Source organism: Pongo abelii, chromosome 19, assembly GCF_028885655.2.
Source record: "Pongo abelii isolate AG06213 chromosome 19, NHGRI_mPonAbe1-v2.0_pri, whole genome shotgun sequence".
Classification (NCBI taxonomy): Eukaryota; Metazoa; Chordata; class Mammalia; order Primates; family Hominidae; genus Pongo; species Pongo abelii.
In genome coordinates, this window is record NC_072004.2 from 7,602,015 (window position 1) to 7,628,315 (window position 26,301).

Sequence of the window (26,301 nt, forward strand, 5' to 3'; positions counted from 1 at the left end):
CTCACTGCAACCTCCATCTCCCAGGTTCAAGCGATTCTCCTGCCTCAGCCTCCTGACTGATATCTCATTTAATAAAGAAAAAAAGGCCAGGAGTGCTGGCTCATGCCTGTAATCCCAGCACTTTGGGTGCTGGGTGAGGTGGGTGGATCACCTGAGGTCAGGAGTTTGAGACCAGCCTAGCCAACGTGGCAAAACCCCACCTCTACTAAAGATACAAAAATGAGCCGGGTGTGGTGGTGGGCACCTATAATCCCAGCTACTTGGGAGGCTGAGGTGGGATAATGTCTTGAACCCAGGGGGCGGAGGTGGCAGTGAGCTGAGGTTGCGCCACTGCACTCCAGCCTGGGTGACAGAGTGGGACTCCATCTAAAAAAAATTTTGAAAAAAAGAAACAAGTGAATTAACTAATTAATTTATTTATTTTGAGACAGAATCTAGCTCTGTCACCCAGGCTGGAGGGCAGTGGTGCGATCTTGGCTCACTGCAACCTCCACCTCCTGGGCTCAAGCAATCCTCCCACCTTAGCCTCCAGAGTAGCTGGGACCATAGGCTTACACTACCATGCCTGGCTAATTTTTGATTTTTTTGTAGAGATGAGGGTCTCACTATGTTGCCCAGGCTGGTCTCAAACCCCTGAGCTCAAGCGATCGCCTACCTCAGCCTCCCAAAGTGCTAGGAGTAGGTGTGAGCCACTGTGCCTGGCCCCTGTGAAATTCATTTTAATACTTGATCCAACATTCCCCAAATATTATTCCAACATCAATCAATATAAAAATTATTAATGGAATATTTTCTGTTATTTCTATCTATTTATAATTATTATTGTTTTAGAGACAGGGTCTTGCTCTGTCACCCAGGCTGGAGTGCAGTGGTGCGATCTCAGCTCACTGCAACCTCTGCCTCCCAGGCTCAAGCGATTCTTGTGTCTCATTCTCCTGAGTAGCTGGGAATACAAGCGCATGCCACTGCGCCCGGCTAATTTTTTTATTTTTTGTAGAGATGGGATTCCACCGTTTTGGCCAGGCTGGTCTGAAACTCCTGAGCTCAAGTGATCTGCCTGCCTCGGCCCCACAAAGTGCTGGGATTACAGGCATGAGCCACCATACCAGGCCTCTGCTTCATTTCTCATCTCGACATTTCCCCGTGCTTCCCAGCCTCTCCACCTGTTCGGTTGTTGCTCTAGTTTATCCTCTCGTGCGGTCCCCTCACTGCCTGGCTTCTCTCTCTCAAAGGTCCCTTCTGATTCTCTTTGTGGAAATTGACTACTGGGAGCGGCTGCTGTTTGAGACGCCCCATTACGTGGTGAATGTAGCTGAGCGAGCCGAGGACCTGCGCATTCTGCGTGAAAATCTGCTACTTGTTGCTAGAGACTATAATAGGTAGGGCTCCAGTCCTCACTGCAGCCCTTCGAGGTGCTATTTTATTCCTTCTTTTTCTCTTATCTGCCCTGTAATGTTGTCCATTTTCTACCATTTCTGTCCTCTACATCTTTTCCATCTCAAAAAAAAAAGAAATTATCTCCCACTCTTATGGCCCTATCATTACTCCTACCCCTTGTAGTTTTATCTTCTAGCTGCAGCGTGCAGAGTAAAGCCAACCAGGTCCCCTCCCACCCCACTGGTCACTTGTACCATATATATTGTAGCTCTAGGCCACTTCTCTAGGAATGAAACGGGCTGGCATTAGGATTCTGTGCACAGAATAACGTCAGACTCATTGAACTAAGGCCCTGCTGCCCCCATCCCTGCCTCAGTTTCTGGACTGCCTTGGTATTCTCTCTGGAGTGAGGCTTTGTTCTGGGTTAGGTACTGTCTTAGTCTGTTTGGGCTTCTATAACAAAATGCCATAGACCGGGTGGCTTATAAACAACAAACATTTATTTCTCACAGTTCTGGGGGCTGGTGAGTCCAAGAGCAAGGCACCAGCAGATTTGGTGTCTGGTGAGGGCCTGCGTCCTGGTTCATAGGTGGCTGTCTTCTTGCTCTGTCCTCACATAGTGGAAGGAGACAAGGGAGCTCTCTTAGGCCTCTTTCGTGAAGCCACTAATTCCATTCATGAGGGCTCCACCCTCATGACCTAATCACCTCCCAGAGGTCCTAACACCATCACTGTGGGAGTGGGGATTTTAACATATAAATTTGGTGGGGACACACACATTTAGACCATAGCAGGAAACTTTCTCAGCCCGGTTAAACTCCAAGGAGATGCAACCAGCAGTCTTGTCTGGGTGTCTAGAACTGCAGTGTCCAACATGGTGGCCTCTAGCTGCATGTGGCTATTTCCATGTAAATTAAGTAAATAAACTTAAAAATTTGATTACTCATTGGTACAGGCCACATTTCAAATGCTCCATAGCCATATGCGATGAGTGGGTGCCATATTGGACAGCACACATTGCATTAGGTTAGTGCAAAGTGATTGCAGTTGTTGCCATTACTTAAATGGCAATCACTTTTGCACCAACCTAAGAGAACACTTCCATCATTGCAAAAAGTTCTTTTGGAAGTACTAGTCTAGAATCTAGTCTAGAATCTAGACTAGTGGTCTAGAAATGTTCAGATTTCTCCACCGTTTCCTGATGTGAAGGAAAGATCTTCAGGGCTTGTCCCCTCTGGCTACCAGGCCTCTCTTATACACAGGATTATTGCCATGCTGTCCCCAGATGAGCAGGCCCTATTCAAAGAGCGCATTCGGTTCCTGGATAAGAAGATCCACCCGGGACTCAAGAAACTGAACTGGGCCTTGAAGGGGGCCAGTGCCTTCTTCATCACGGAGTGCCGTATACATGCCAGCAAGGTGGGCCACAGTCCTTAGACCCTAAAGGTCTGCAAGGCTGATCGGTCATTTATACCCGAGCGTCGCATAGAGATTGGGAAACCTGGGGGTAGTGTAAAAAGAATTAAGTTTGCTTGAGGAAGGACTTTTTTGTGTGTCATCCAGTCTAGCTGGAGAACAAGTGGGAGGGTAGAATGAGGTCCAGATGGTCTCTTCCCAAGCTGAAACTCCCCCATGATGGGGCCTGACTCTAGGTGCAGATGATTGTGAATGAGTTCAAGGCATCCACTCTGACCATTGGCTGGCGAGCCCAAGAGATGTCAGAGACGCTGCTGGTACGCATTAGTGGCAAACGGGTATACAGGGACCTGGAATTTGAAGAGGACCAAAGAGAACATCGGGCAGCTGTACAGCAGAAATTGATGAGCCTGCACCAGGATGTGGTGGCCATCATGACCAACTCCTATGAGGTCTTCAAGAATGATGGTCCTGAGGTAGGGTTCCCGTGGCCAGGATGTTGTGGTTGGAAAAACCACAGTCCCCCAGTTCCATCAGGCCATTCTCTTGCTCCCCGACACTTTTTTCTTTTTACCAGTGTGTACTTCTCAAACATCGTGCTCTAGTCTTGGACTCAGCCAACCTTCAGTCCTCACACCTCTTCCTCCAGGACTCAGCGTCCTGCCTTTCCATTAAACCAACTTGTTTCCTTCCCTGTTGGCTGGTTCTCACTTCCCAGGATGTGCCCTGTCTTCCCTGAAGAGTTCTCTTTTTCCTCCCTCCATCCCATCAGATTCAGCAGCAGTGGATGCTGTACATGATTCGGCTGGACCGTATGATGGAGGATGCCCTGCGCCTGAATGTGAAGTGGTCACTGCTAGAACTATCCAAAGCTATCAATGGGGATGGAAAGACCAGCCCAAACCCACTCTTCCAAGTCCTTGTCATTTTGAAGAATGATCTACAAGGAAGTGTGGCACAGGTAGGAACCACTTTGCGCCCAACATCTCAAAACCATTGCATCTTATTTGTCAGTTTCCCTTAATTCCAAAACTTGGTCCTTGGCCTTGACTTTATCCTATGGCCTTCAGACCTGCTGCTGAAGTGTGTGACCTTCCCAGTCCTAAGGCTTATCTCTCCATCTCCACTGGGTTCCTCACAGGTGGAATTCTCACCCACTCTGCAGACTTTGGCAGGTGCGGTCAATGACATTGGCAACCACCTCTTTTCCACCATCTCTGTCTTCCGCCACCTCCCTGACATTCTCACCAAGCGCAAGTTACATCGTGAACCCATCCAAACAGTTGTGGGTGAGTGGGCAACAGGGAGGGCCCAAGGCACAGGGTTTCAGAGGCTGTCGAGTGGGCCAGACCAGGAGGAGAGACCAGGGCTGTTTCCAGGCATACTGGGCCAGTCATCTCCATGACCTGGGGAAAACTCAGGTCAAGGGGCCAGATCGACTGGGCACAGTGGCTTGTGCCTGTAATCCCAGCACTTTGGGAGGCCGAGGCAGACGGGTCATTTGAGGTCAGGAGTTCGAGACTAGCCTGGCCAACATGGCAAAACCTCATCTCTACTAAAAACCCAAAAATTAGCCAGGCGTGGTGGCGGGTGCCTATAATCCCAACTACTCAGGAGGCTGAGGCAAAGAATTACCCAGGAGGCGGAGGCTGCAGTGAGCCAAGATCATGCCACTGCACTCCAGCCTGGGTGACAGAGTGAGACTCCAACTAAAAAAAAAAAAAAAAAAAAAAAAGCAGGGGGGCCAGATTGGGGAAGGGAGCAGGGGCATGGATGGGGTTTGAGATTAGGTGACTGATGCTCATGGGATTTGGGATTTGGGATGGGAGATGAGGAAAGACAAGCTTGGGACTGGGACTGGGACTGGCCTGTAAGAGGCGTAGATACCAACAGACAAGACATCAGATCCTATGAAGGAGACACTAAGAGTCACATTTTCACTTTCTGCCTACTCCTTTACCTTCTAATGTGCATGTTTGAGCTGTATTTCTCTGGGAAGCTGGTTTTAGAGTGGAAGGTCTGGAGCAGTGGGCAGGGCCCAGGCACAAGTTGGGTTGGGGTGGAAGTCAGTGAGAAGCATCTTTCTTGGTCCTTTGAAGAGCAAGATGAGGACATCAAGAAGATCCAGACCCAAATCAGCAGCGGCATGACTAACAACGCAAGCCTGCTGCAGAACTACCTCAAGACCTGGGACATGTACCGGGAGATCTGGGAGATCAACAAGGACTCTTTCATTCGTCGCTACCAGCGCCTCAACCCGCCTGTCTCTTCTTTTGATGCCGACATTGCCCGGTGAGTGGTGAGGGTGGATTGAAAGCCTGTCTGTAGGAGGCACAGCACTGCAGGAGGAGCCCGGGCCTAGAGTCTTGGGAAGTGGGTAGGGGAGCTGAGGATGACATGTGTCCTCAATGACAGGAAAAGAACAGGACCTAGGACATTGGACCTTTGCTTCTCAAGGGGTAGAGATCAGGGAAGAGCTGGACAGGATTTAGGTGAAAAGCAGTTGTCTAGGGGAGGATGGCAGGGCCTGGTGAGAAAGAAGAAGTTCCAGAGATCTGGAAGATGAAATCAGTGAGCCCTTTGATTCTAAGAAGGCAGATGGGAGTTAAATAGAAGATTCTTTTGTTTGTTTTATTTTGTTTGAGACAGGGTCTTGCTCTGTCATTGCCTAGGCTGGAGTGCAGTGGTGTGATCATAGCTCACTGTGGCCTGGACCTCCTGGGCTCATGCGATCCTCCTGGCTAACCCTCCCGAGTAGCTGGGACCACAGGCACATGCCACCATGCTTGGATAATTTTCTTTTTTTTTTAAAATTTTTTGTAGAGATTCTATGTTGCCCACTCAGAAAGAAAATCTTTTTTTTTTTTCAATTTCTTTTTTTTGAGACAGAGTCTCACTCTGTCACCTAGGCTGGAGTGCAGTGCAACCTCTGCCTCCCAGGTTCAAGGAATTCTCATGCCTCAGCCTCCCGAGTAGCTGGGATTACAGGCATCCACCACCATGCCTGGCTAATTTTTGTATTTTTAGTAGAGACGGGGTTTCACCATGTTGGCCAGGCTGGTCTCAAACTCCTGACCTCAAGTCATCCACCCGCCTCAGCCTCCCTCAGTGTTGGGATTATAGGCGTGAGCCACCGTGCCTGGCCGAGAAGAAGATCTTAATTTGTGATCTTAACTCACATCTTTTTATGGGCCTCTCGTCATTCGTTCATTCATTCAGTAAACATCCATTCCAGAAACATTCATTGTATGGGCCATGAGGAGTTAAGAAAGAAAAAAAAAAAGAAATGAGCAAGTTCTTTCCTCCTGAGGGCTCTAGAGTAGTAAGGAAGATAAAAGTATCGCTGAAAGAGTGGTGGCTGTGGTGTCACGAGAAGACTTGGAATTGCAGCTGTGCCACTTAGTAGCTGTGTGACTTTAGGCAGGTTTTCTATATTCTCTGGGCCTCAGTTTTCTGTGAAACAGATATTACACTACCTACCTTGGAACCTTGTGAAATGATTAAAGATACATGAAAGCACTTTGTAGGCTGAAGCCCTGTACTTGTGTACTGTGTTATTACACAGCTGCACTGTGGTAAGTACTAGGATGAAGGGATATCACACGCCAGGGCAGTTCAATGGAAGGACAGAGGATTTCCAGCTGGGGATTTTAGGGAAGGCTTCCTGGAGGAAGGGACTTTGCGTAGGATTTCTTTCTTTTTTTTTTTTTTTTTTTTTGAGACGGAGTCTCACTCTGTCACCCACGCTGGAGTGCAATGGCGCCATCTCTGCTCACTGCAAGCTCCGCCTCCCGGGTTCACGCCATTCTCCTGCCTCAGCCTCCCGAGTAGCTGGGACTACAGGTGCCCACCACCACGCCTGGCTAATTTTTGTATTTTTAGTAGAGATGGGGTTTCATCGTGTTAGCCAGGATGGTCTCAATCTCCTGACCTCGTGATCCACCTGCCTTGGCCTCCCAAAGTGCTGGGATTACAGGCGTGAGCCACCAAGCCCGGCAGACTTTGCGTAGGATTTCAACAGGCAGAGATGGGCAGTGCGGAAGGCATTCCACGTGGAGGAAATAGCATGAGCAAAGGCATAAAGATGTGAGTCTATGAGCACGTTCACCCCGCAGAGTGATATCTGCAACGTAGGCACAGGAAAGGAAGAACACAAAGGGGCTCTGTAGCAGCCAAGTGAATTCTCCCAACCACCTTGTGAGGCAGGCTCTGTTACTATCACTGTATTACAGGTGAGGAAACCGAGGCTCAAACAGTTAAAAAAAAAAGCAACCTGCTTGAGGTCATAGCACTAGGAAGCAGCACAGGGTGAACTCAACCCAGATCTGTGCCACTCTAAAGCTTTTTTTTTGAGACAGAGTCTCACCCTGTCACCCAGGCTGGAGTGCAGTGGCGTCATCTTGGCTCATTGCAGCCTCCACCTCCCAGGTTCAAGTGATTCTCCTGCCTTAGCCTCCCCAGTAGCTGGGATTACAGGCGCCCGCCACCACACCCAGTTAATTTTTGTATTTTTATTTTTATTTATTTATTTTTTTGAGACGGAGTCTCGCTCTGTCACCCAGGCTGGAGTGCAGTGGCGTGATCTCGGCTTACTGCAAGCTCCACCTCCTGGGTTCACGCCATTCTCCTGCCTCAGCCTCCCAGGTAGCTGGGACTACAGGCGCCCGCCACCGCACCTGGCTAATTTTTTGTATTTTTAGTAGAGATGGGGTTTCACCGTGGTCTCAATCTCCTGACCTCATGATCCGCCCACCTCGGCCTCCCAAAGTGCTGGGATTACAGGTGTGAGCCACCGTGCCTGGCCAATTTTTGTATTTTTAGTAGAGACAAGGTTTCACCATGTTGGCTAGGCTGGTCTTGAACTCCTGACCTCGTGATTCACCTGCCTCAGCCTCCTAAAGTGCTGGGATTACAGGCGTGAGCCATCGCACCCTGCCTCACTCTAGAGCTTTGAGTGCCAGACTAAGAAGTTTGACTGCTATCTTATAGCCAGTGACTGGGAAAATGACAGTCACAGCTGCATGGCTGGGGCAGATTGGAATGAGGGATGCCTGGGAGTAGAAGAACACTCTAGAACTGCTGCCCAGGTTTGGGTGGAAGGAAATGAGACCTGCAGCCTGCGCTGGGACAGAGGGCATGTCTGCGAAGAAAACAACATCCTAGCTGGGATCTGGGGCTCTTGCAGCTACACGGAAGTTGCTAATAATGTGCAGAAGGAGGAGACGGTCACCAACATCCAGTTTGTGCTGCTGGACTGTTCGCACCTCAAGTTCTCCCTGGTGCAGCACTGCAATGAATGGCAGAACAAGTTCACAACTCTGCTCAGGGAGATGGCTGCTGGGCGCCTCCTGGAGCTGCACACCTACCTGAAGGAGAATGCAGAGAAGTGCGGGTTGGGGCACCCTGCAGGAAGGGGGCAGGGACAGGCCCTAGGCCTTCCACTCACTAGTACTCCCTTTGCCCGCCTTCAGAATCAGCCACCCTCCACAGACGCTGGAGGAACTGGGAGTCAGCTTGCAGCTCATGGATGCCCTGCAGCACGACTTGGCCAACGTGGAGACTCAGATCCCTCCCATACACGAGCAATTTGCCATTCTTGAAAAGTACGAGGTGCCAGTCGAGGACAGTGTGAGTTCCTGTGGCGTTTGGTGTACCTGGGACCCTTAGCAGTAGCAGATTGCAGGGGAGGCCCTTGGCTGTCCTCGGGGAGAGTAGAGAAGTGACAGGGGGAGGAGACTCTAGATTTGAAAGCCAAAGCTAGCTCAAATGATACCTTTACTTAGCTTCTGGATTTCTTTTCTTTTCTTCTTCTTCTTCTCTTTTTTTTAAACAGAGTCTGGCTCTGTCACCCAGGCTGGAGTGCAGTGGCGCAATCTTGGCCTACTGCAACCTCTGCCTCCCAGGCTCAAGTGATTCTCCTGCTTCAGCCTCCCAAGTAGCTGGTACCACAGGCGCACGCCACCACGCCTGGCTGATTTTTGTATTTTTTGTAGAGACGGGGGTCTCATTTTGTTGCCCAGGCTGGTCTTAAACTCCTGAACTCAAGCAATCTGCTGACCTCGGCCTCCCAAAGTGCTGGGATTACAGGTGTGAGCCACTGCACCCAGCTGGATTTACTTACTGTATTTACTTTTTTTTTTTTTCTGGTTTTGGCCTCATTCTCAGAGAGACAGCTTTTGGTTTTTTGGTTTTTTTTTGAGACAAGGCCTCCATCCATTACCCAGGCTGGAGTGCAGTGGTGCAATCATGGCTCACTGCAGCCTCAACTTCCTGGGCTCAAGTGATCCTCCCATCTCAGCCTCCTGAGTAGCTGGGACTACAGGCACCTCAAGTGATCCTCCCACCTTGGCCTCCCAAAGTGCTGGGATCACAGGTGTCAGCCACCACACTCGGCCAGGGTTTCTTTTAGGCCCGGCAAACTCACACCTTGATTTTTTTAGGCCTTGTCATATGTGCAAAACTCGTCCCCAGACTCTGGTCTGGAGGATCAGAAAAGAGTCCTTAAAAACCTTCATGAGAGGGCAGACCTCCTGCTCCTGGTCATCCTCCACTCTCTGACTCCCCCAGGTCCTGGAGATGCTGGATAGTCTCAACGGGGAGTGGGTTGTCTTCCAACAAACTCTGCTGGACAGTGAGCAAATGCTGAAGAAACACAAGGAGAAATTCAAGACAGGCCTGATCCACTCGGCAGATGACTTCAAGAAGAAAGCACATACGCTTCTGGAAGATTTCGAATTCAAAGGTACTCCTTGATCCACATCTTCCGCTTCTTTAGCCTTTGTTTAGAGACCTAGCCTTCCAAACCCAGGTCCTGGGAAGGCGAGAACTGGGAGGGGAGGAGGAGGGTCGGTGCTGGGGTGGGGGAAGAGCCTCCACTCAGGAGCAAAGGAGGAGGACACTCGGGGCTCTCGTTTTGGGTAGACAGCGGCGCAGCTCACAGCATTTCTACTTTTTTTTTTCTTTCTTTTTTTTTTTTTTTTGAGATGGAATCTCACTCTGTCACCAGGCTGGAGTGCAGTGGCTCGATCTCAGCTCACTGCAACCTCCACCTCCCAGGTTCAAGCGATTCTCCTGCCTCAGCCTCCCGGAGTAGCCGGGACTACAGGCACACGCCACCACGCCCGGCTAATTTTTGTATTTTTAGTTTCACCATGTTGGCCAGGATGGTCTCGATCTCTTGACTTTGTGATCCTCCTGCCTCGGCCTCCCAAAGTGCTGGAATTACAGGCGTGAGCCACCGAGCCTGGCCCCCATTTCTACTTTTCTTATTCCGACTTCCATATTCCATCTGTTACTGACTCTCAAGCCGCATTTAGGAGTTTTTGCTAAGATTAACCATCATTCTTTCAACGCGTTCCCTCTTGCTCTCCTTCCCTTCCCTCTCTCACATGAGGAGAGAGGTGAGATTTGCCCACAAACAGATAGGAGAGCCATGACTGTCCTTGCCAGATGTGAGCAGGAAACTGAGCTTCATCCTGAATCCTCCACAGGCCCTTTCACCAGCAACGTGGGATACATGTCTGCCTTAGACCAGATCACACAAGTGCGGGCCATGCTGATGGCCATGCGGGAAGAGGAAAATAGTCTCCGAGCCAACTTGGGCATCTTCAAGATCGAGCAGCCACCCTCCAAGGACCTTCAGAACCTGGAGAAGGTGGTGTGCTGAGCAAGGACCCTGTGGTCACCGTCGATAAGGGGCAGGGACAGGAGAATGGGTCCTTAGCGCCCACAAAGGCAGCGGGACAGGAGAGGAGCTCACGAAGAGCTTTTGTTTGTTTGTTTCAGTTGAGGTAAAATTCACATAACAAAATTAATCCTTTTTTTTTTTTTTTTTGAGACAGAGTCTGGCTGTCTCGCCCAGGCTGGAGTGCAGTGGCGCAATCTCAGCTCACTGTAACCTCTGCCTCCTAGGTTCAAGCGATTCTCATGCCTCAGACTCCCGAGTAGCTGGGATTACAAGCATCCACCACTATGCCTGGCTAATTTTTGTATTTTTAGTATAGAGATGGGGTTTCACCATATTGTCCAGGCTGGTCTCGAACTCCTGACATCAGGTGATCCACCTGGCTCAACCTCCCAAAGTGCTGGGATTACAGGTGCGAGCCACCACACCCTGCCAAAATTAACCATTTTGAAGTGAACAATTAGTGACATTTAGTAATTCACGCCACATCTATCTAATTCCCAAACATTTTTATTACCCTAAAGGAAACTCTGCCCATTAGCAGTCACATCCATCCCCCGTCCCCTGCCCCAGTCTGTTACAAGCCTATTTTCCATGTGTATGATTCCCCTATTCTGGACACTTCATACAAATGGAACCATTTGTATGATAACACGTGGCCTTTTTAATCTGGCTTCTTTCACTTAGCATAATGTCTTCAAGGTTCATCCATGGTGTAGCATGGATCAGTACTTTTTTAAATGGCTGAATATTCATATTTGAATATTGCATGAATTTACCACATTTTGTTTACCATTCACCAGTTGATGGACATTTGGGTTGTTTCCACGTTTTAGCTAAAGGGAGTAGTGCTGCCATGAACATGCGTGTACTTGTATTTGTCTGAACACCTGTTCCCTATTCTTGTGAGTGTAAGCCTAGGGGTGGAACTGCTAGATCATATGGAAACTCTATGTTTAACTTTTTGAGGATCTGCCAAGCCATTTTCCACAGCAGCTGCACCGTTTCACATTCCCACTAGCAGTGTACAAGGCTCCCTATTTCTCCATATCTCCGTGCCAACACTTATTTACCTTTTTTTTTTTTTTTTTTTTTTGGTTCTAGCCATCCTAGCGGGTGTGAAGTGGCATCCCACTGAGGTTTTGATTTTCATTTCCCTAATGACTCATGACATTGAGGATTTTTTCATGTGCTTGTTCCTCGATAAGCTCTTAAGGCAACAGAGTGGAGAAAAATATGTGGACTGAGGAGGCCGCTGTATTATCTAGAGGGGAAGCTTCACAGAGCGAGAGCAGCGAATGGCCTGGGCATCCGTCAGGGAGGAAGAGGGCAGGTGCCACTTCATGCAACGCGCCTTTCTGCCCTGTAGGAGCTCGATGCCCTCCAGCAAATCTGGGAGATCACAAGAGACTGGGAGGAGAACTGGAATGAGTGGAAGACTGGCCGGTTCCTGACCCTGCAGACGGAAACCATGGAGACCATGGCCCACGGGCTGTTTCGTCGCCTCACAAGATTAGCCAAAGAGTATAAGGTGGGGAGAAACGGGGGGGGGAGGTGGAAGAGAAGCTGGTGGAGGATCGGGGTCTGTTCCCAGGGAGGTCGTCGGGTCTTCTGATGCCCCCAACTTTTGCTCAGGACCGAAATTGGGAAATTATTGAAACCACTCGCTCAAAAATAGAGCAGTTCAAGAGGACCATGCCTCTCATCTCAGACCTGCGGAACCCTGCCCTTAGAGAGAGGTGAGGCTGCTCCTCCGCTCCGGGGTGTCCACTCTGCCCTGCTGGCCTGCGCCACCACCTGGTCCCTCCCATTCTCCTCTCTGCAGTGTTCACAGCCCTCTCTTCCCCTCTGTCCACAAATGTATGTCTTTTCCTCTTTCTTCTTTTTAACATTTAATTTTGATGGACGCATGAAAATTGCATACACTTATGGTGTACAGCATAATGTTTTGAAATATGTACACACTGTGGAATGGCTAAATTGAGCTAATTATCATATGCATTACCTCACATACCTATTTTTTGTAGTGAGAATACTGAAAAGCTACTCTCAGTGATTTTCAAGTATACAATAGATTGTTATTAACCATTGTTGCCATGATGTACAGGAGATCATCCCTCTTGTCTAACTGAAATTTTGTGTCCTTTGACCAACACCTCCCCAACTTTCCACCTACAACCCCAGCCCCTGATAACCAGCATTCGACTCTGCTTCTGTGAGTTCAACCTGTTCAGACTTTACATATGACATATGAGTGCGATCATGTGGTGTTTGTCTTTCTTCGCCTGGCTTATTTCATTTAGCATAATGTCCTCCAGGTTCTTCCATGTTGTTGCAAATGACAGAATTTTCTTCTTTCCTGAGGCTGAAGAGTATTTCATTGTATATATACACCACATTTTCATCCTCCATTCATTGCTTGATGGACACTTGGGGTGATTCCACATCTTGGCTATTGCAAATAGTGCTCAGCGAACATGTGGCGCAGACACCAAGCCTGCCACTGTCCTCTGCTTCTTGCACTGTCTCGGGTTATCCAGCCTTGCTGACTTCTTGTTCTCTGCCCCCTGCCCTGGGGCCTCCCTCTCTATGAAAGGGAGTTGTCTATCATGACTAAGCCTTATGTCTTTTTTTCCCCTTTTTTGCGGGGAAGACAGTCTCACTCTGTTGCCCAGGCTGGGGTGCAGTGCCGTAATCTCGGCTCACTGTAACCTTCACCTCACGGGTTCAAGCAATTCTTGTGCCTCAGCCTCTTGAGTAGCTGGGATTACAGGCACCTGCCACCATGCTCGGCTAATTTTTGTATTTTTAGTAGAGATGGGGTTTTGCCATGTTGCCCAAGATGGTCTTGAATTCCTGGCCTCAAGTGATCCGCCGGCCTTGGCCTCCCAAAGTGCTGGGATTACAGGCATGAGCCACTGTGCCCATCCCGCCTTATGTCTTTTGTCATACAAAAGATTTTATTTTGAGGTAGCCAAAAGTATAACTTTCTTTCTGTATGGTTTTTGCCTTTGTGCCTTATTTAGGAAGACCTTTCCTATCCCAAAGTTGCAAATACATCCTCTTCATTCTTTCTTCTAATGCTTTGTGTTTCTCAGGTTTAACTCTTTTAATTCATCTGGAATTTGTTATGTGGTAGAGAATGTATCTCAAGCCGTTGGGGATAGATTTATAAAAATAATTTTTATAAATGGTGTTTAAATCATGATCTATCCATTTAAGAGAAAATAATTTTACTTCGTCTTTCTTCCAGTATGTTTTTGGCAATGCCAAAACCATTAAGTGTTATACAGTTATGTATAAGCTAACCACTTCATTTGCTTACATTATTTAACCTCTCTAAGCCTCAGTTTTCTCATCTGTAAATGGAATAATAATAATTCCTAATGTATAGAGTAGCCATGAGAATGATATGAGATGTTTCATGTAAGGCCTTTACTCAGTGCAGATCTAGAGTAAACCTGCGGTGATTCATTGTGTGTTTTGTGGGTGCACCTGCCTTAACTCCCTCTCCAGAGAACTTACTCCTGGAGGGTTTCACCTCAATCTTCGTATTCCCCATAGTGCCTAAGATTGCATCTTCGAGGCTGTTTAGCAAAATGAGTTGAATCATGAATTGATAACTATGCAGAATCACAGTGTCCCAGTGGGAGACAGCAATGGGAGTGATGGTAACTCTCCTGACCTCACACCCTCCTGTTCCTGGCTGCAGGCACTGGGACCAGGTTCGGGATGAGATCCAGCGGGAGTTTGATCAGGAATCTGAAACCTTCACCTTAGAGCAGATTGTGGAGCTTGGGATGGATCAGCATGTGGAGAAAATTGGGGAGATCTCTGCTTCAGCAACTAAAGAGCTGGCTATAGAAGTGGTACGACAGTCCTCTCCCACGCTCCCACACCTCCTGCACCTCCTGGAGCACAGGCTTCCAGCTGTTCATCATCTGATGGCACCTCTCAGCTCCTGTTCCCCTTAGTGAAGAGATACCTGACTGCTGTGTCCCCCAATTTCTCTCCACAGGCTTTACAAAACATTGCCAAGACCTGGGATGTGACTCAGCTCGACATAGTACCCTACAAGGATAAAGGCCATCATCGGCTCAGGTCTGGGGAGCTGGGGCTCTAGGAGAAGGGAGGGCTGTGTGACCCCGGCTGTAGAGTGGGGCCAAGGTTGGGCAGGTGGGGATGAACTGATTTTGACCCCTTGTGTCTCAGAGGTACAGAAGAAGTATTCCAGGCACTGGAAGATAACCAGGTAGCTCTGTCTACCATGAAGGCATCTCGCTTTGTCAAGGCCTTTGAGAAGGATGTGGACCACTGGGAACGCTGCCTCTCCCTCATTTTGGAGGTTATTGAGATGATTCTCACAGTGCAGCGTCAGTGGATGTACTTAGAGGTCAGGACTCAGCGCCTGAGCTCTTCCTGCTTCCTGCTTTTACTCCTTCATTTGCTTAAGACCTAGATTTTGCCATGTTATCAGCCTCATTCTCCTACCTTTAAAGTCACTCTTCATCTAGGACCCAGCTGTCTGATTGTTAGTTATTACCTCTCACCTTAGATTCCCTCCCTAACAAGTTTTTGTTCTTCTTCCCAGATTTTTCTTCCATTTTTCTTCTTAGACCCAGGTACCTGGCCCCCCACCTCCAACTTTCCTTGTAGAACTTGGGCATCTTGGCCTTTGACTTCTAGCACTCTGTATCTTCTACCCAACTGTCACCCACGATCTGGGAACAGAGAGCAGAGGGTGGAGAGTGTGTAAGAAGTGGCCTCTCACCCCAATTTTTGGCCCCCTCAGAATATCTTCCTAGGAGAAGACATCCGCAAGCAGCTGCCCAATGAATCGACCTTATTTGACCAGGTCAACAGCAACTGGAAAGCCATCATGGACAGGATGAACAAGGACAACAATGCTCTCCGGAGCACCCATCACCCAGGTCAGAGCTCCAGGGCTCCTGCCCTGACACAGCCTCGGCAGGCACTCTGCTTGGTCATGGTTGCATGCTTCGTTTATTAAAAAGACTGATGCCCCCAAGCTCTCATAACATTTCCCATCTCCATCACCTTTTCTAAGCATTAGATCATAATTCTGTAAATTAAACTCAACAAATATTTGAGTGGAGTATAATAACGTAGTGGTTAAGAGCATGGGATATGGAATCAGTCAGATGAGTTTATTTATTTATTAAAAATATATTTTTTTTGAGACAGAGTTTTGTGCGTCGCCCAGGCTGGAGTACAGTGGTGCGATCTCGGCTCACTGCAATCTCCACCTCCCGGGTTCAAACGATTCTCCTGCTTCAGCCTCCCAAGTAGCTGGGAATACAAGCGTGTGCCACTACCTCTGGCTAATTTTTTTATTTTTAGTAGAGTTGGGGTTTCACCAAGTTGGCCAGGCTGCCTCGAACTCCTGACCTCAGGTGATTCACCTCCCTCAGCCTCCCAAAGTTCTGGGATTACAGGTGTGAGCCACTGAGCCCAGCCTATGTTGACTTTCGTTTAGCAGATTAACTAGCCTTCAGCCATGGGATGGGGTAGGGTATGGGGAAGAAAGGGATGAACACATGGCAAGATGAACACATAGTGAGTCCTGGTTGACTGGGGGAGACTGGGGTAGAGAATCAGGGAGTCAGGTTTGACAGCGGCACCTAGAATGGGCATCCTGTGGAGAAGAATTCTGGCGGGGGTGCAGAGGACCTCTTTATTTTACCTAGGGCTAGTCTTAACAGTGCTTCATTTTCCCAAGAGCCTTCAGGATACACATCAATAAAAATAATTTTAATTATTCTGATAAAAGGTAAACATGAAAAGTTATGGTATGCAAAGTTGAATGACAACAACTGATACTATTTGAAATAATTGACAGAATTATATTTTGGAACAATTTATAAGCAAAGCCAAAAAAACAATGATCCCTTTGTTGAATGCACAGAACAAATCCATCTTGTCCACGGCTACTGAGCATGCCTGTGATCTCCGGGGGTCGCTCAGGTTTGCACTAAAGGATCCAACAGCCTGTAGACCCTGTGCTTGAAGGCATGAGGGTCACCTCTGAGTTCACATTCACTAGTGTCCCTCCTTTCTTCAGAAAGCTAGGAACTGGGAAGACAAGGGGAAAATCAATCAAGACCTGAGGTATGGGGCTGTAGGCTGGGAGGAAACTAACATTATTGAGAATCTACCGATGTGAATACATTTCAATTACTACTCACATTAGTTTTTTGTTTGTTTGTTTGTTTGTTTTTTAAGACGGAGTTTTGCTCTTGTTGCCCAGGCTGGAGTGCAATGGCGTGATCTCAGCTCACCACAACCTCCACCTCCCAGTTCAAGCGATTCTCCTGCCTCAGCCTCCCAAGTAGCTGGGATTACAGGCTTGTGCCACCACACCCAGCTAAGTTTGTATTTTTTTAGTAGAGACAGGGTTTCACCATGTTGGTCAGGCTGGTCTCGAACTCCTGACCTCAAGTGATCCACCTGCCTCGGCCTCCCAAAGTGCTGGGATTATAGGCATGAGCCACCACGCCCAGCCTCACGTTGGTTTTTGAGATGGATTTTATTGCCATTTTATACACAAAGAGGTCAAAACTCTATGAGGTGAATTGACATGACAGTAAGTGAAAGAACTACTATCTGATTGGGGGTCTTCTGCCGCCTGCTCTGAGACTCTTTTTGCTATGACATGAGGGACACTGGCAACCCCAGTCCTTGCAGATTTCTTTCACTGTGTGCACGTGACATGTATCTAAATAAAATGATTTAGCTTGCTAGATTGTGTAAGTGGAGGGTAATCTCTGCTTTTCAGAAGCTCTTGGGTTGGCCAGTGGATCCCCAAGTTCTTCCCCCAGCCCTTCTTTTCTTTTTTGCCTATGGGAAATGAAGGAAGACGGACCCCCAAGTTCTTAGGTGGGTGTGTTATACAGTGTCCCCCCCACCCACTGGGGATATGTTCCAAGACCCCCCAGTAGAAGCCTGACACCTCAGATAGTACTGAACCCATTTGCCATCAATCAGAACATGTTTCTGTTCATGTCTCCCTCCCGTAAATTCAATGCTCTTGCCATCTTAATTAAGCATTTATTACGCACTGAGGCTGTGACTTTTGCAGTTTGAGGTGTGACAGCAAAACTATCATGAATTTCTTTTTCCTTCATCACAGTTTCGCAGATAGAAGATTCATATTCTTTTTTTTTTTTCCTTTTTTTCAGACGGAGTCTCGCTCTGTCGCCCAGGCTGGAGTGCGGTGGCGTGATCTTGGCTCACTGCAACTTCCGCCTTCTGGGTTTAAGCAATTTTCCTGCCTCAGCCTCCCAAGTAGCTTGGATTACAGGCACCCGCCACCACGCCTGGCTAATTTGTGTATTTTTAGTAGAGATGGGATTTCACCATGGTGGCCAGGCTGGTCTTGAACTCCTGACCTCAAGTGATCCGCCCACGTCAGCCTCCCAAAGTATTGGGATTACAGGCGTGAGCCACTGTGCCCGGCCAGAAGATTCATTCTTACTGCAGATCTCAGCAACCTCAGTTGAGAACTTTCACCTTTTCACTTAAAGGAAGGAAGCTCTTTATGGAAGCACTTTGTGGCTTCTCTTTGGCGTATCTGAATTGGCAGCATCACTATTCTTGCACTTTTGCTTACATTATTAAGTGAAATAAGGGTCACTTGAACACAGGCACTGCTGTGATGTCACAACAGTCGATCTGATAACCGAGAGGGCTACTAAATGACTCACGAGCAGGGAACCTCCACAGCGTGGAGACGCTGGACAGAGGGCCAATTCACATCCTGGGGGACAGAGCAGGATGGTGAGAGATTGCATCACACTACTCAGAACAGTGTGCAATTAAAACCTAGGGATTGTTTATTTCCGGAATTTTCCATTCAGTATTTTCGGACCACAGTTGTCTGCAGGTAGTTGCAACCATGGAAAATGAAACTGTGGGTAAGGGGGAATTACTGTATTAATGAAATCATATATGATGTATCATTAATGCATAAACGGTAACATGTACAATAGTGCATAATGAATACTGTAATGAATTAACGGAGAGAACGAGTTGAGCATGATAGATGGTCTGGGGATACTTCTCTGCATCCAGAAACCCTCATGGCAGTCTGTGCCCCACTGTTCAAGAGCTGGCAAAGAACACAGAGTTGGGGCATCCAGATCTGCCCAGGGCAGTGGAAAGAAGGCCATCAAATGTCATTCATCGCTCTTCTTCCCAGGCCTCCTGGACACATTGATAGAAATGAACACAATCCTGGAAGATATTCAGAAATCTCTGGATATGTATTTAGAGACCAAGCGACATATTTTCCCCCGCTTCTACTTCTTGTCCAATGATGACCTGCTGGAGATTCTGGGCCAGTCCCGAAACCCAGAGGCTGTGCAGTCGCACCTCAAAAAATGCTTTGACAACATCAAGTTGCTGAGAATCCAGAAGGTCGGTAGAAGTGGCCACAGTGAGATGCTGGGTGGGGAAGGGAGGGTGTTGGGGTATGAAAGGCTTTGGAGGGGACCCTGCCCTCCCAAAAGGAGGGTCATGTTAATTAATGATTCTCGATTCTCAGGGGGATAGAACTTCGTAGAATTGGTAATATTGAGAGGAGGGGAGAGGAGAAGTAATTTCCCTCAAAAGGCCCCAGTACTTCTAGGCGGACACCAAGGGTGGGCAGGCCAGGCTCTGAGTAGCTTCTGCTTTCTGCAGGTTGGAGGGCCCAGCAGCAAATGGGAAGCTGTGGGAATGTTCTCGGGCGACGGCGAGTACATTGACTTCCTCCACTCAGTATTTTTAGAGGGGCCTGTGGAGGTGAGTTGTGGTGAGGGTCTGAGGACCTAGCTGATTCTTCTTCCTGCAGAAAGTTCACCTGGGCCGGGCGTGGTGGCTCACGCCTGTAATCCCAGCGCTTTAGGAGGCCGAGGTGGGCAGATCACCTGAGGTCGGGAGTTTCAGACCAGCCTGACCAACATGGAGAAACCCTGTTTCTACTAAAAATACAAAATTAGGTGGGCGTGGTGGCGCATGCTGGTAATCCCAGCTACTTGGGAGGCCAAGGCAGGAGAATCACTTGAACCTGCAGGCGGAGGTTGTGGTGAGCTGAGATTGCGCCACTGTACTCCAGCCTGGGCAACAAGAGTGAAACACCATCTCAAAAAAAAAAAAAAAAAAAAGAAAGTTCACCTGGCTCCATGAGGAGAGAAGACCCCTTTAAATGGCCGTTAGTCACTCTTTCCCCTCTCACCTGCCATTCCTGACAATGATCATCTCTGCTCCGAACCGAAATTTCCTTCTGAAAGTCAGATCGTCTGCCTCCTAACCTCCATTTCTCTCAGGAACCCAAGCCAGCTGTTGGCCATTCCTGCTTTTCTCTGGGTGCAAAGCCCTGGAGTGCTGCTTCCTAAGTGCCTTCCCTGTGGAGGACCTTGGCCGTGCCCCTCAGGCTGAGCTGCCCTGTTCTCCCATCTCCCACCAGTCCTGGCTCGGCGATGTGGAACAGACTATGAGGGTGACCCTGCGGGACCTTCTCCGGAACTGCCGCCTGGCCCTCAAGAAGTTCCTCAACAAGAGGGACAAATGGGTGAAGGAGTGGGCTGGCCAGGTGAGCTGGGGTCAATAGAAGTGAGGGAACAAGGGGCCGGGCACGGTGGCTCATGCCTGTAATCCCAGTACTTTGGGAGGCCGAGGTGGGCAGATCACTTGAGGTCAGGAGTTCAAGACTAGCCTGGCCAACATGGTGAAACCCGGTCTCTACTAAAAATACAAAAAATTATCCGGCGTGGTGGTGCATGCCTGTAATCCCAGTTTCTCAGGAGGCTGAGGCAGGAGAATCGCTTGAACCCAGTAGGTGAAGGTTGTAGTGAGCCGAGATCGTGCCACTGCACTCCAGCCTGGGTGACAAAGCAAGACTCTGTCTAAAAAAAGAGAAAACAAGAAAGAAATGAAGAAATGAGGGAACAAGAAGATGGAGTTAAAAGGAGGTGGCCAGTGGAGACAGAATCTTGAATCTCACACAATGTGGTTTCTGACCCCCCTTTCTGGGCCGTGGCTCTGGTATACTCCCAGCTGGACCCCTAGCTCCTGACCTGAGGCCCATGTCCCGTCCTTCAGAGCAGATTGGGTGCAGTCGGGAGAGGCACATGGTTCTTGAAATAGCTGGGACTTGGGAGCTGGGCTGTGTGGGTAGCCAAGGACAGGGCTTTGGGACGTGGCTTCTGCACATCCCCAGGTGGTGATCACTGCCAGTCAGATCCAGTGGACAGCTGATGTCACCAAGTGCCTGCTGACAGCGAAGGAGCGGGCAGACAAGAAAATCCTCAAGGTCATGAAGAAGAAGCAGGTGGGAGGCCGGGCGCAGTGGCTCACGCTTGTAATCCCAGCACTTTGGGAGGCAGAGGTGGGAGGAGCCCATTCGCTTGAGCCCAGGAGTTCGAGACCAGCCTGGGAAATATGGTGAAACCCCTTCTTTACCAAAAAATACAAAAATTAGCTGGTGGCACACCCAGGAGATTGAGGCTGCAGTGAGCTAAGATTGTACCACTGCACTCTAGTCTGGGCAACAGAACAAGACTCTGTCTCAAAAAAAAAAAAAAGAAAAGAAAAGAAAAGAAAAAAGCAGGTGGGTGCTCTGCAAGTATGGGCTAGGCCTGGAGCTAGAATTGCAGGGAGGGAGCAGTCAGAATTAGAGGTGAGCTGGTGGAAAAGGGCCAGAGCGAGGGTGCTTTATGATGGAAGTCCAGTGGGGGCAGTCCGTGGTGGAGCAGAATTACCAGGAGTTACAGCAGATGCGGTCAGCACCAGGTTGGAAGCGGTGCTGGGTAGTGGGGAGGGGTGATCAGGCTTTGGCGGCATTGCTCTGTCTGCTCTCTTCCCTGCTGCTTCATGCCACAGATGTCAATCCTGAATAAGTATTCAGAAGCCATCAGGGGGAACTTGACCAAGATCATGCGGCTTAAAATTGTGGCTCTGGTGACGATAGAAATTCATGCCCGGGATGTGTTGGAGAAGCTTTACAAGAGTGGCCTCATGGATGTCAATTCCTTTGACTGGCTCAGCCAACTTCGGTTCTACTGGGAGAAGGTGCCAGATGGGCCAGCTCCCCACTCTCTTACCGTAAAATGGATCCTAATGCTTTTATTGCATCCATGTTCTGTAAATGCAAGGATACCCTAAGCCAACCCTTAGTCCTGTCCCAGTACCCTAATCCGGTTCTTCCTTCCATCTCCTTCCCACAATCAGGAGTGGCAAGTAGTTGTCCCAGTCAGGGCTCACTATGAATGTCACTTGAACAGGACTCAGAAACACTCCAGGCAGATGCTGCATTGGGTTGGGGTGGATGTGCAATATGAAACCCATTTTCCATCTTGCCCATAAACCGCTCCCCTTTTCAACTCTAAAAGGGAACCCCTGATCCCTTCACTGTAGCCTCCCTGACAACTCTGAGCCCCACTCTCAGTCACTGTCCCAGCTCTAACTCTCCTTCTAAGCCCACCTCTCTCTTTTTCTGCCCTGTTTTCCCCAGGATCTTGATGACTGTATGATCCGCCAGACCAACACACAATTTCAGTATAGTTATGAGTACTTGGGTAACTCGGGCCGGCTTGTCATCACCCCACTGACAGACAGGTCTGCCATGTGGGGTGAATGAGGTGGGTGGGGGCAGTGGAAGCTGAGAGAGGCTTCCGAGAGTCTGACTCTAGTTCTGTCCTCAATTCTCAGGTGTTACATGACACTGACCACGGCATTGCACCTGCACCGAGGGGGCTCCCCCAAAGGCCCTGCAGGCACAGGCAAGACCGAGACCGTCAAGGACCTGGGCAAGGCCCTGGGCATATATGTCATTGTGGTCAACTGCTCCGAGGGCCTGGACTACAAGTCCATGGGCCGAATGTACTCAGGTCTGGCCCAGGTCAGTATCCTGCCACCCTGTGCCAGAAGCCCCTTAAATATCTTTTCGTCCCAGAAAATAAACTGAAACCCAAATCTGGATCAGTGCTTTGTAGCTTCACGACATTGCATCACGTGTAATTCTTATTTATTTATTTATTTTTTGGAGTGCAGTGGTGTGATCTCGGCTCACTGCAAACTTCGCCTCCCAGGTTCAAGCAATTCTCCTGCCTCAGCCTCCTGAGTAGCTGGGATTACAGGCGCATGACACCAAGCCTGGCGAATTTTTGTATTTTTAGAGGAGACGGGCTTTCACCATCTTGGCCAGGCTGGTCTCAAACTCCTGACCTTAGGTGATCCACCTGTCTCGGCCTCCCAAAGTGCTGGGATTACAGGCGTGAGCCACTGGGCCCAGCCACGTGTAATTCTTACAACTAGGAAAGTCCCTTCCCCTTCCTGAGCTTCATGTAGCTTATTTGGAAAATCAGAAGATTATAAAGGATTAAAGAAAATAATGTGTGTTAACTGGAGCAGAGAAGACAGTGCACACAAGTTCCCTACCCCAGTCTCTTTCCAACCCACACCTTTTCTAGCATCACCCCAGATTGGCCCCATCTGATGGAAAGTTCTGGCCAGAAGCTACAACAGTGTACTCTGGTACCCTCCCTGCTGCCCCCTATTCTGGAGGCCGCCTCGCCTATTGAAACATTTGAAGGAAGGGTGTGTTCATCACGCTTTCTAGCCTCTTGGGGCACCTCTCTTGCTCCCAGTGACTCTGCCTTGCACCCCGCAGACTGGAGCCTGGGGCTGCTTTGATGAGTTTAACCGCATCAACATCGAGGTGCTGTCAGTGGTAGCCCAGCAGATCCTGTGTATCCTATCTGCCCTGGCTGCCAGCCTCACCCGTTTCCATTTTGATGGCTTTGAAATAAATCTGGTGTGGTCCTGTGGGATCTTCATCACCATGAATCCTGGTAGGTGGCAGGGAGTAGACGGGGTTCCTGGGGTGGGAAGAACTGGGTGTTCAGGGGAAATAACTGCGCATCCTCCTCTTCCCCCTTCCATGCGAACGTATATAGCTAAGTGAAGTCTGGCTAAACATAGCAAAGGGGAGAGAAGGATAAACGCACAACTTTCAGGGAGAAGGGGAAGCAATCTTACTGTTTTCCCCGAAGGGATTAATAACCACTTGTGTGTGTATATGTAGCCCTCATCTTTTAAGATACTTAGCTATCTTCTCCCTTTAGGCTAGCTCCCAGAGTTCTGGTCTCTCTGCCATCTCTTTTGCAGCAGGCCCTAGGGTCTCTCATTACTGTTTCCTAGGAACGACTCTGGGGGAAGGGTCTAGGACAGCACAGGGATAGGAAAGGGTTTAGGAACTGAACAAATAAGAGGAACAGCTGTGATTTCTATTAAGACTGATGAGAGCTATACACAGAACCTGGAGATATGGGAAATTGACAGCTCTGTGATTTGAGTTTGAAACAGGGCCACGCGGAAAGTAAGGAAAGGACCAGAGATAAGAGAGAAGACCAAAGTGGACTGGGAAGGGCTGGGGCTGAGATGAGAAAGGATGTGGTCTTGGAGTTGGAGAGAAAGTTAGGGATGGAGTTAGGGTGGGAGAAAATGAGACTGATTGGAAAGTGGGTTTGGGGAAGCAAATCAGGTTGAGGAAATATATGATTCTAAGCAAGTGGCATTGTTTTCCAGGCTATGCTGGCCGCACAGAGCTTCCCGAAAATCTTAAATCCATGTTCCGCCCAATTGCCATGGTGGTGCCTGACTCCACCCTCATTGCAGAAATCATTCTCTTTGGAGAGGGCTTTGGCAACTGCAAGGTACTCCAATAACCCCTTTTCTCCAGTGATTTTAATTCCCTTTCATAATTATTCCCTGGACAGAGGAGCTCCCCAAGGGCTTCACGATCAGCTTATCCTCTAAGGAACTTAGACTGTTATCAGTAGGATGTGCGGGCAGAAAAATTTAGGGGAGGGAGGTTTCTCCTCCATGATATCACTAACTGACGATGGCGTGACTCACACGATTTCATTAGGAGAGTCCATAGAGTACCTCTTAGCTGCTTCGTGTCCTGGGACCTGGCTTCTTGTCTCTGACTGTCCTGAGATGAAGCAGAGGGATTTGTGGGGAGATGGACTGTTTCCTCCTCTGTTTTGGTTCCGCAGATTCTGGCCAAGAAGGTGTACACACTCTACTCACTGGCTGTGCAGCAGCTGTCCAGACAGGACCACTATGACTTTGGCCTGCGTGCCCTCACCTCCCTTCTGCGCTATGCTGGCAAGAAGCGCCGCCTACAGCCGGATCTGACTGATGAAGAGGTAGAGCAAGGACACAGCCTTTGGACCTGACTTCCACTGTCACTGGCCCTATGTCACTTCTCTCAAGTCTTTCAGACCCTTTCTTTCCCCAGATTGGGATTCCCACTTTCCCACCTCGTCCCATCCCCGGGTCGCCCGGCTGCTTTGCTAATGGCTAACTGGTGTATCCATTGTTCTTGGCACCTGCCCCGAAGCCCTTTGGAGGTGAAAGGTAGGCCCTGGCTCCTCAAGCCTGAGTCTCTGTCTTTTCCCATTCAGGTTCTGCTGCTCTCAATGAGAGATATGAACATCGCCAAGCTCACTTCAGTTGATGCACCCCTGTTCAATGCCATCGTGCAAGATCTGTTTCCCAACATTGAGCTGCCTGTCATTGACTATGGCAAGGTATTTGTTCCTTAATACTCTCCCTAACCAGGTGCTGTGGCTCGTGGTTGTAATCCCAGCACTTTGGGAAGCCGGGGTGGGCAGACTGTTTGAGTCCAGGAGTTTGAGACTAGCCTGGGCAACATGGTGAAACCCCGTATCTACAAAAAGTACAAAAATTAGCCAGGCATGGTGGTGCACACGTGTGTAGTCCCAGCTACTCGGGAGGCTGAGGTAGAAGGATTGCTTGAGCCCAGGAGATTGAGGCTATAATGAGCTGAGATTGTGCCTTTGCACTCCAGCCTGGGTGACAGAGCAAGACCCTGTCTCAAAAAACAAAACCAAACCAAAAAAACTGCACTCTCCATGACCACATATGTGAATATGCATCTGGGAATAGAAAACTTGGCTTCCAGTCCTTGTTCTGCCATCTACTAGCTATGACTCTGAACAAGTCAATTCAAGTCAATTGACCTCTCTTTGGACTTCCTTATCTATAAAGCAATAGACTATTCAAACATTCTGCTCTCTGACCACAACTCCCTCCTCCGCTGACCTGCTCAAATGTACCTGCTTAAGTGCATCCATGCAGCAACGCTCTGACTTCATCGAAACCTCTAGTCCGTTGCCTTTGCACTTTCTCTGTGCCCATCAGACCTCTGTGCCTCTACTTCTCACCTCATCAGGGAGTTTTGAGGAGAGGCTGCTAGAAGCCACTTGGTATCAGAGAGCAGCAGAATGGAAGAGGGAGTTTTAGAAAGCATAAGAACTTTCTTCTCTGGCAGTGTGGTAGTCTAGATACCCTGAATGAATGATCCTTTCAATTGAAACTACTAAAATGATGGATAAAAATATAATAATAACATCCTTTTTAATGCATTGCTAAGCTGGCAAGAAAGAAAGAATTCCAGGAGTTGAGGAGGGTAGGGAGTAAAAGCAGGAACCCTGGGAGGCAGGTAAGTACCAAAGCTGGCCTTCTCCCTGAAAATTGTTGTTGATCTCAAGGCAGTGGGGATAGGAGATGAAACAGCCCAAGTCTGAAGATCTAACAGAAGACGCAGTGCTGCGTAAACCCCAGTCCACAAGGGGCAACACCCCCAGTAGATGGAAAAAGGAGAAGCCTGCGATTTAGAAGGGTATATACAGGAAAGGAACTTGCTTGTTTTGATCTCTGATGATAGAAGAAAAAGACCAAATTTCCTTTGAGATTTCCTAACCACACACCAGCTCTCACACAGTTTCCAGTCA

At 48.8% G+C, this 26,301-nt stretch overlaps 1 protein-coding gene across 1 annotated transcript in view; it reads left to right on the forward strand.

Annotated features, from left to right (window-relative positions):
• Positions 1–26,301, forward strand: part of LOC100440409 (ephrin-B3) — a 130,095-nt gene that overhangs the window by 52,384 nt on the left and 51,410 nt on the right. The window contains exons 18-44 of the mRNA XM_054536196.2: positions 1,233–1,379; positions 2,640–2,796; positions 3,030–3,269; positions 3,566–3,754; positions 3,935–4,082; positions 4,893–5,085; positions 7,979–8,179; positions 8,265–8,421; positions 9,361–9,535; positions 10,284–10,447; positions 11,847–12,008; positions 12,113–12,216; positions 14,190–14,346; positions 14,496–14,578; positions 14,690–14,870; positions 15,270–15,408; positions 18,696–18,913; positions 19,178–19,279; positions 19,944–20,069; positions 20,697–20,807; positions 21,359–21,547; positions 21,990–22,093; positions 22,187–22,376; positions 23,148–23,328; positions 24,065–24,192; positions 24,538–24,690; positions 24,949–25,074. Coding sequence (XP_054392171.2) covers positions 1,233–1,379; positions 2,640–2,796; positions 3,030–3,269; positions 3,566–3,754; positions 3,935–4,082; positions 4,893–5,085; positions 7,979–8,179; positions 8,265–8,421; positions 9,361–9,535; positions 10,284–10,447; positions 11,847–12,008; positions 12,113–12,216; positions 14,190–14,346; positions 14,496–14,578; positions 14,690–14,870; positions 15,270–15,408; positions 18,696–18,913; positions 19,178–19,279; positions 19,944–20,069; positions 20,697–20,807; positions 21,359–21,547; positions 21,990–22,093; positions 22,187–22,376; positions 23,148–23,328; positions 24,065–24,192; positions 24,538–24,690; positions 24,949–25,074 — 4,225 coding nt within the window. The remainder of the gene's footprint in view (positions 1–1,232; positions 1,380–2,639; positions 2,797–3,029; positions 3,270–3,565; positions 3,755–3,934; positions 4,083–4,892; positions 5,086–7,978; positions 8,180–8,264; positions 8,422–9,360; positions 9,536–10,283; positions 10,448–11,846; positions 12,009–12,112; positions 12,217–14,189; positions 14,347–14,495; positions 14,579–14,689; positions 14,871–15,269; positions 15,409–18,695; positions 18,914–19,177; positions 19,280–19,943; positions 20,070–20,696; positions 20,808–21,358; positions 21,548–21,989; positions 22,094–22,186; positions 22,377–23,147; positions 23,329–24,064; positions 24,193–24,537; positions 24,691–24,948; positions 25,075–26,301) is intronic.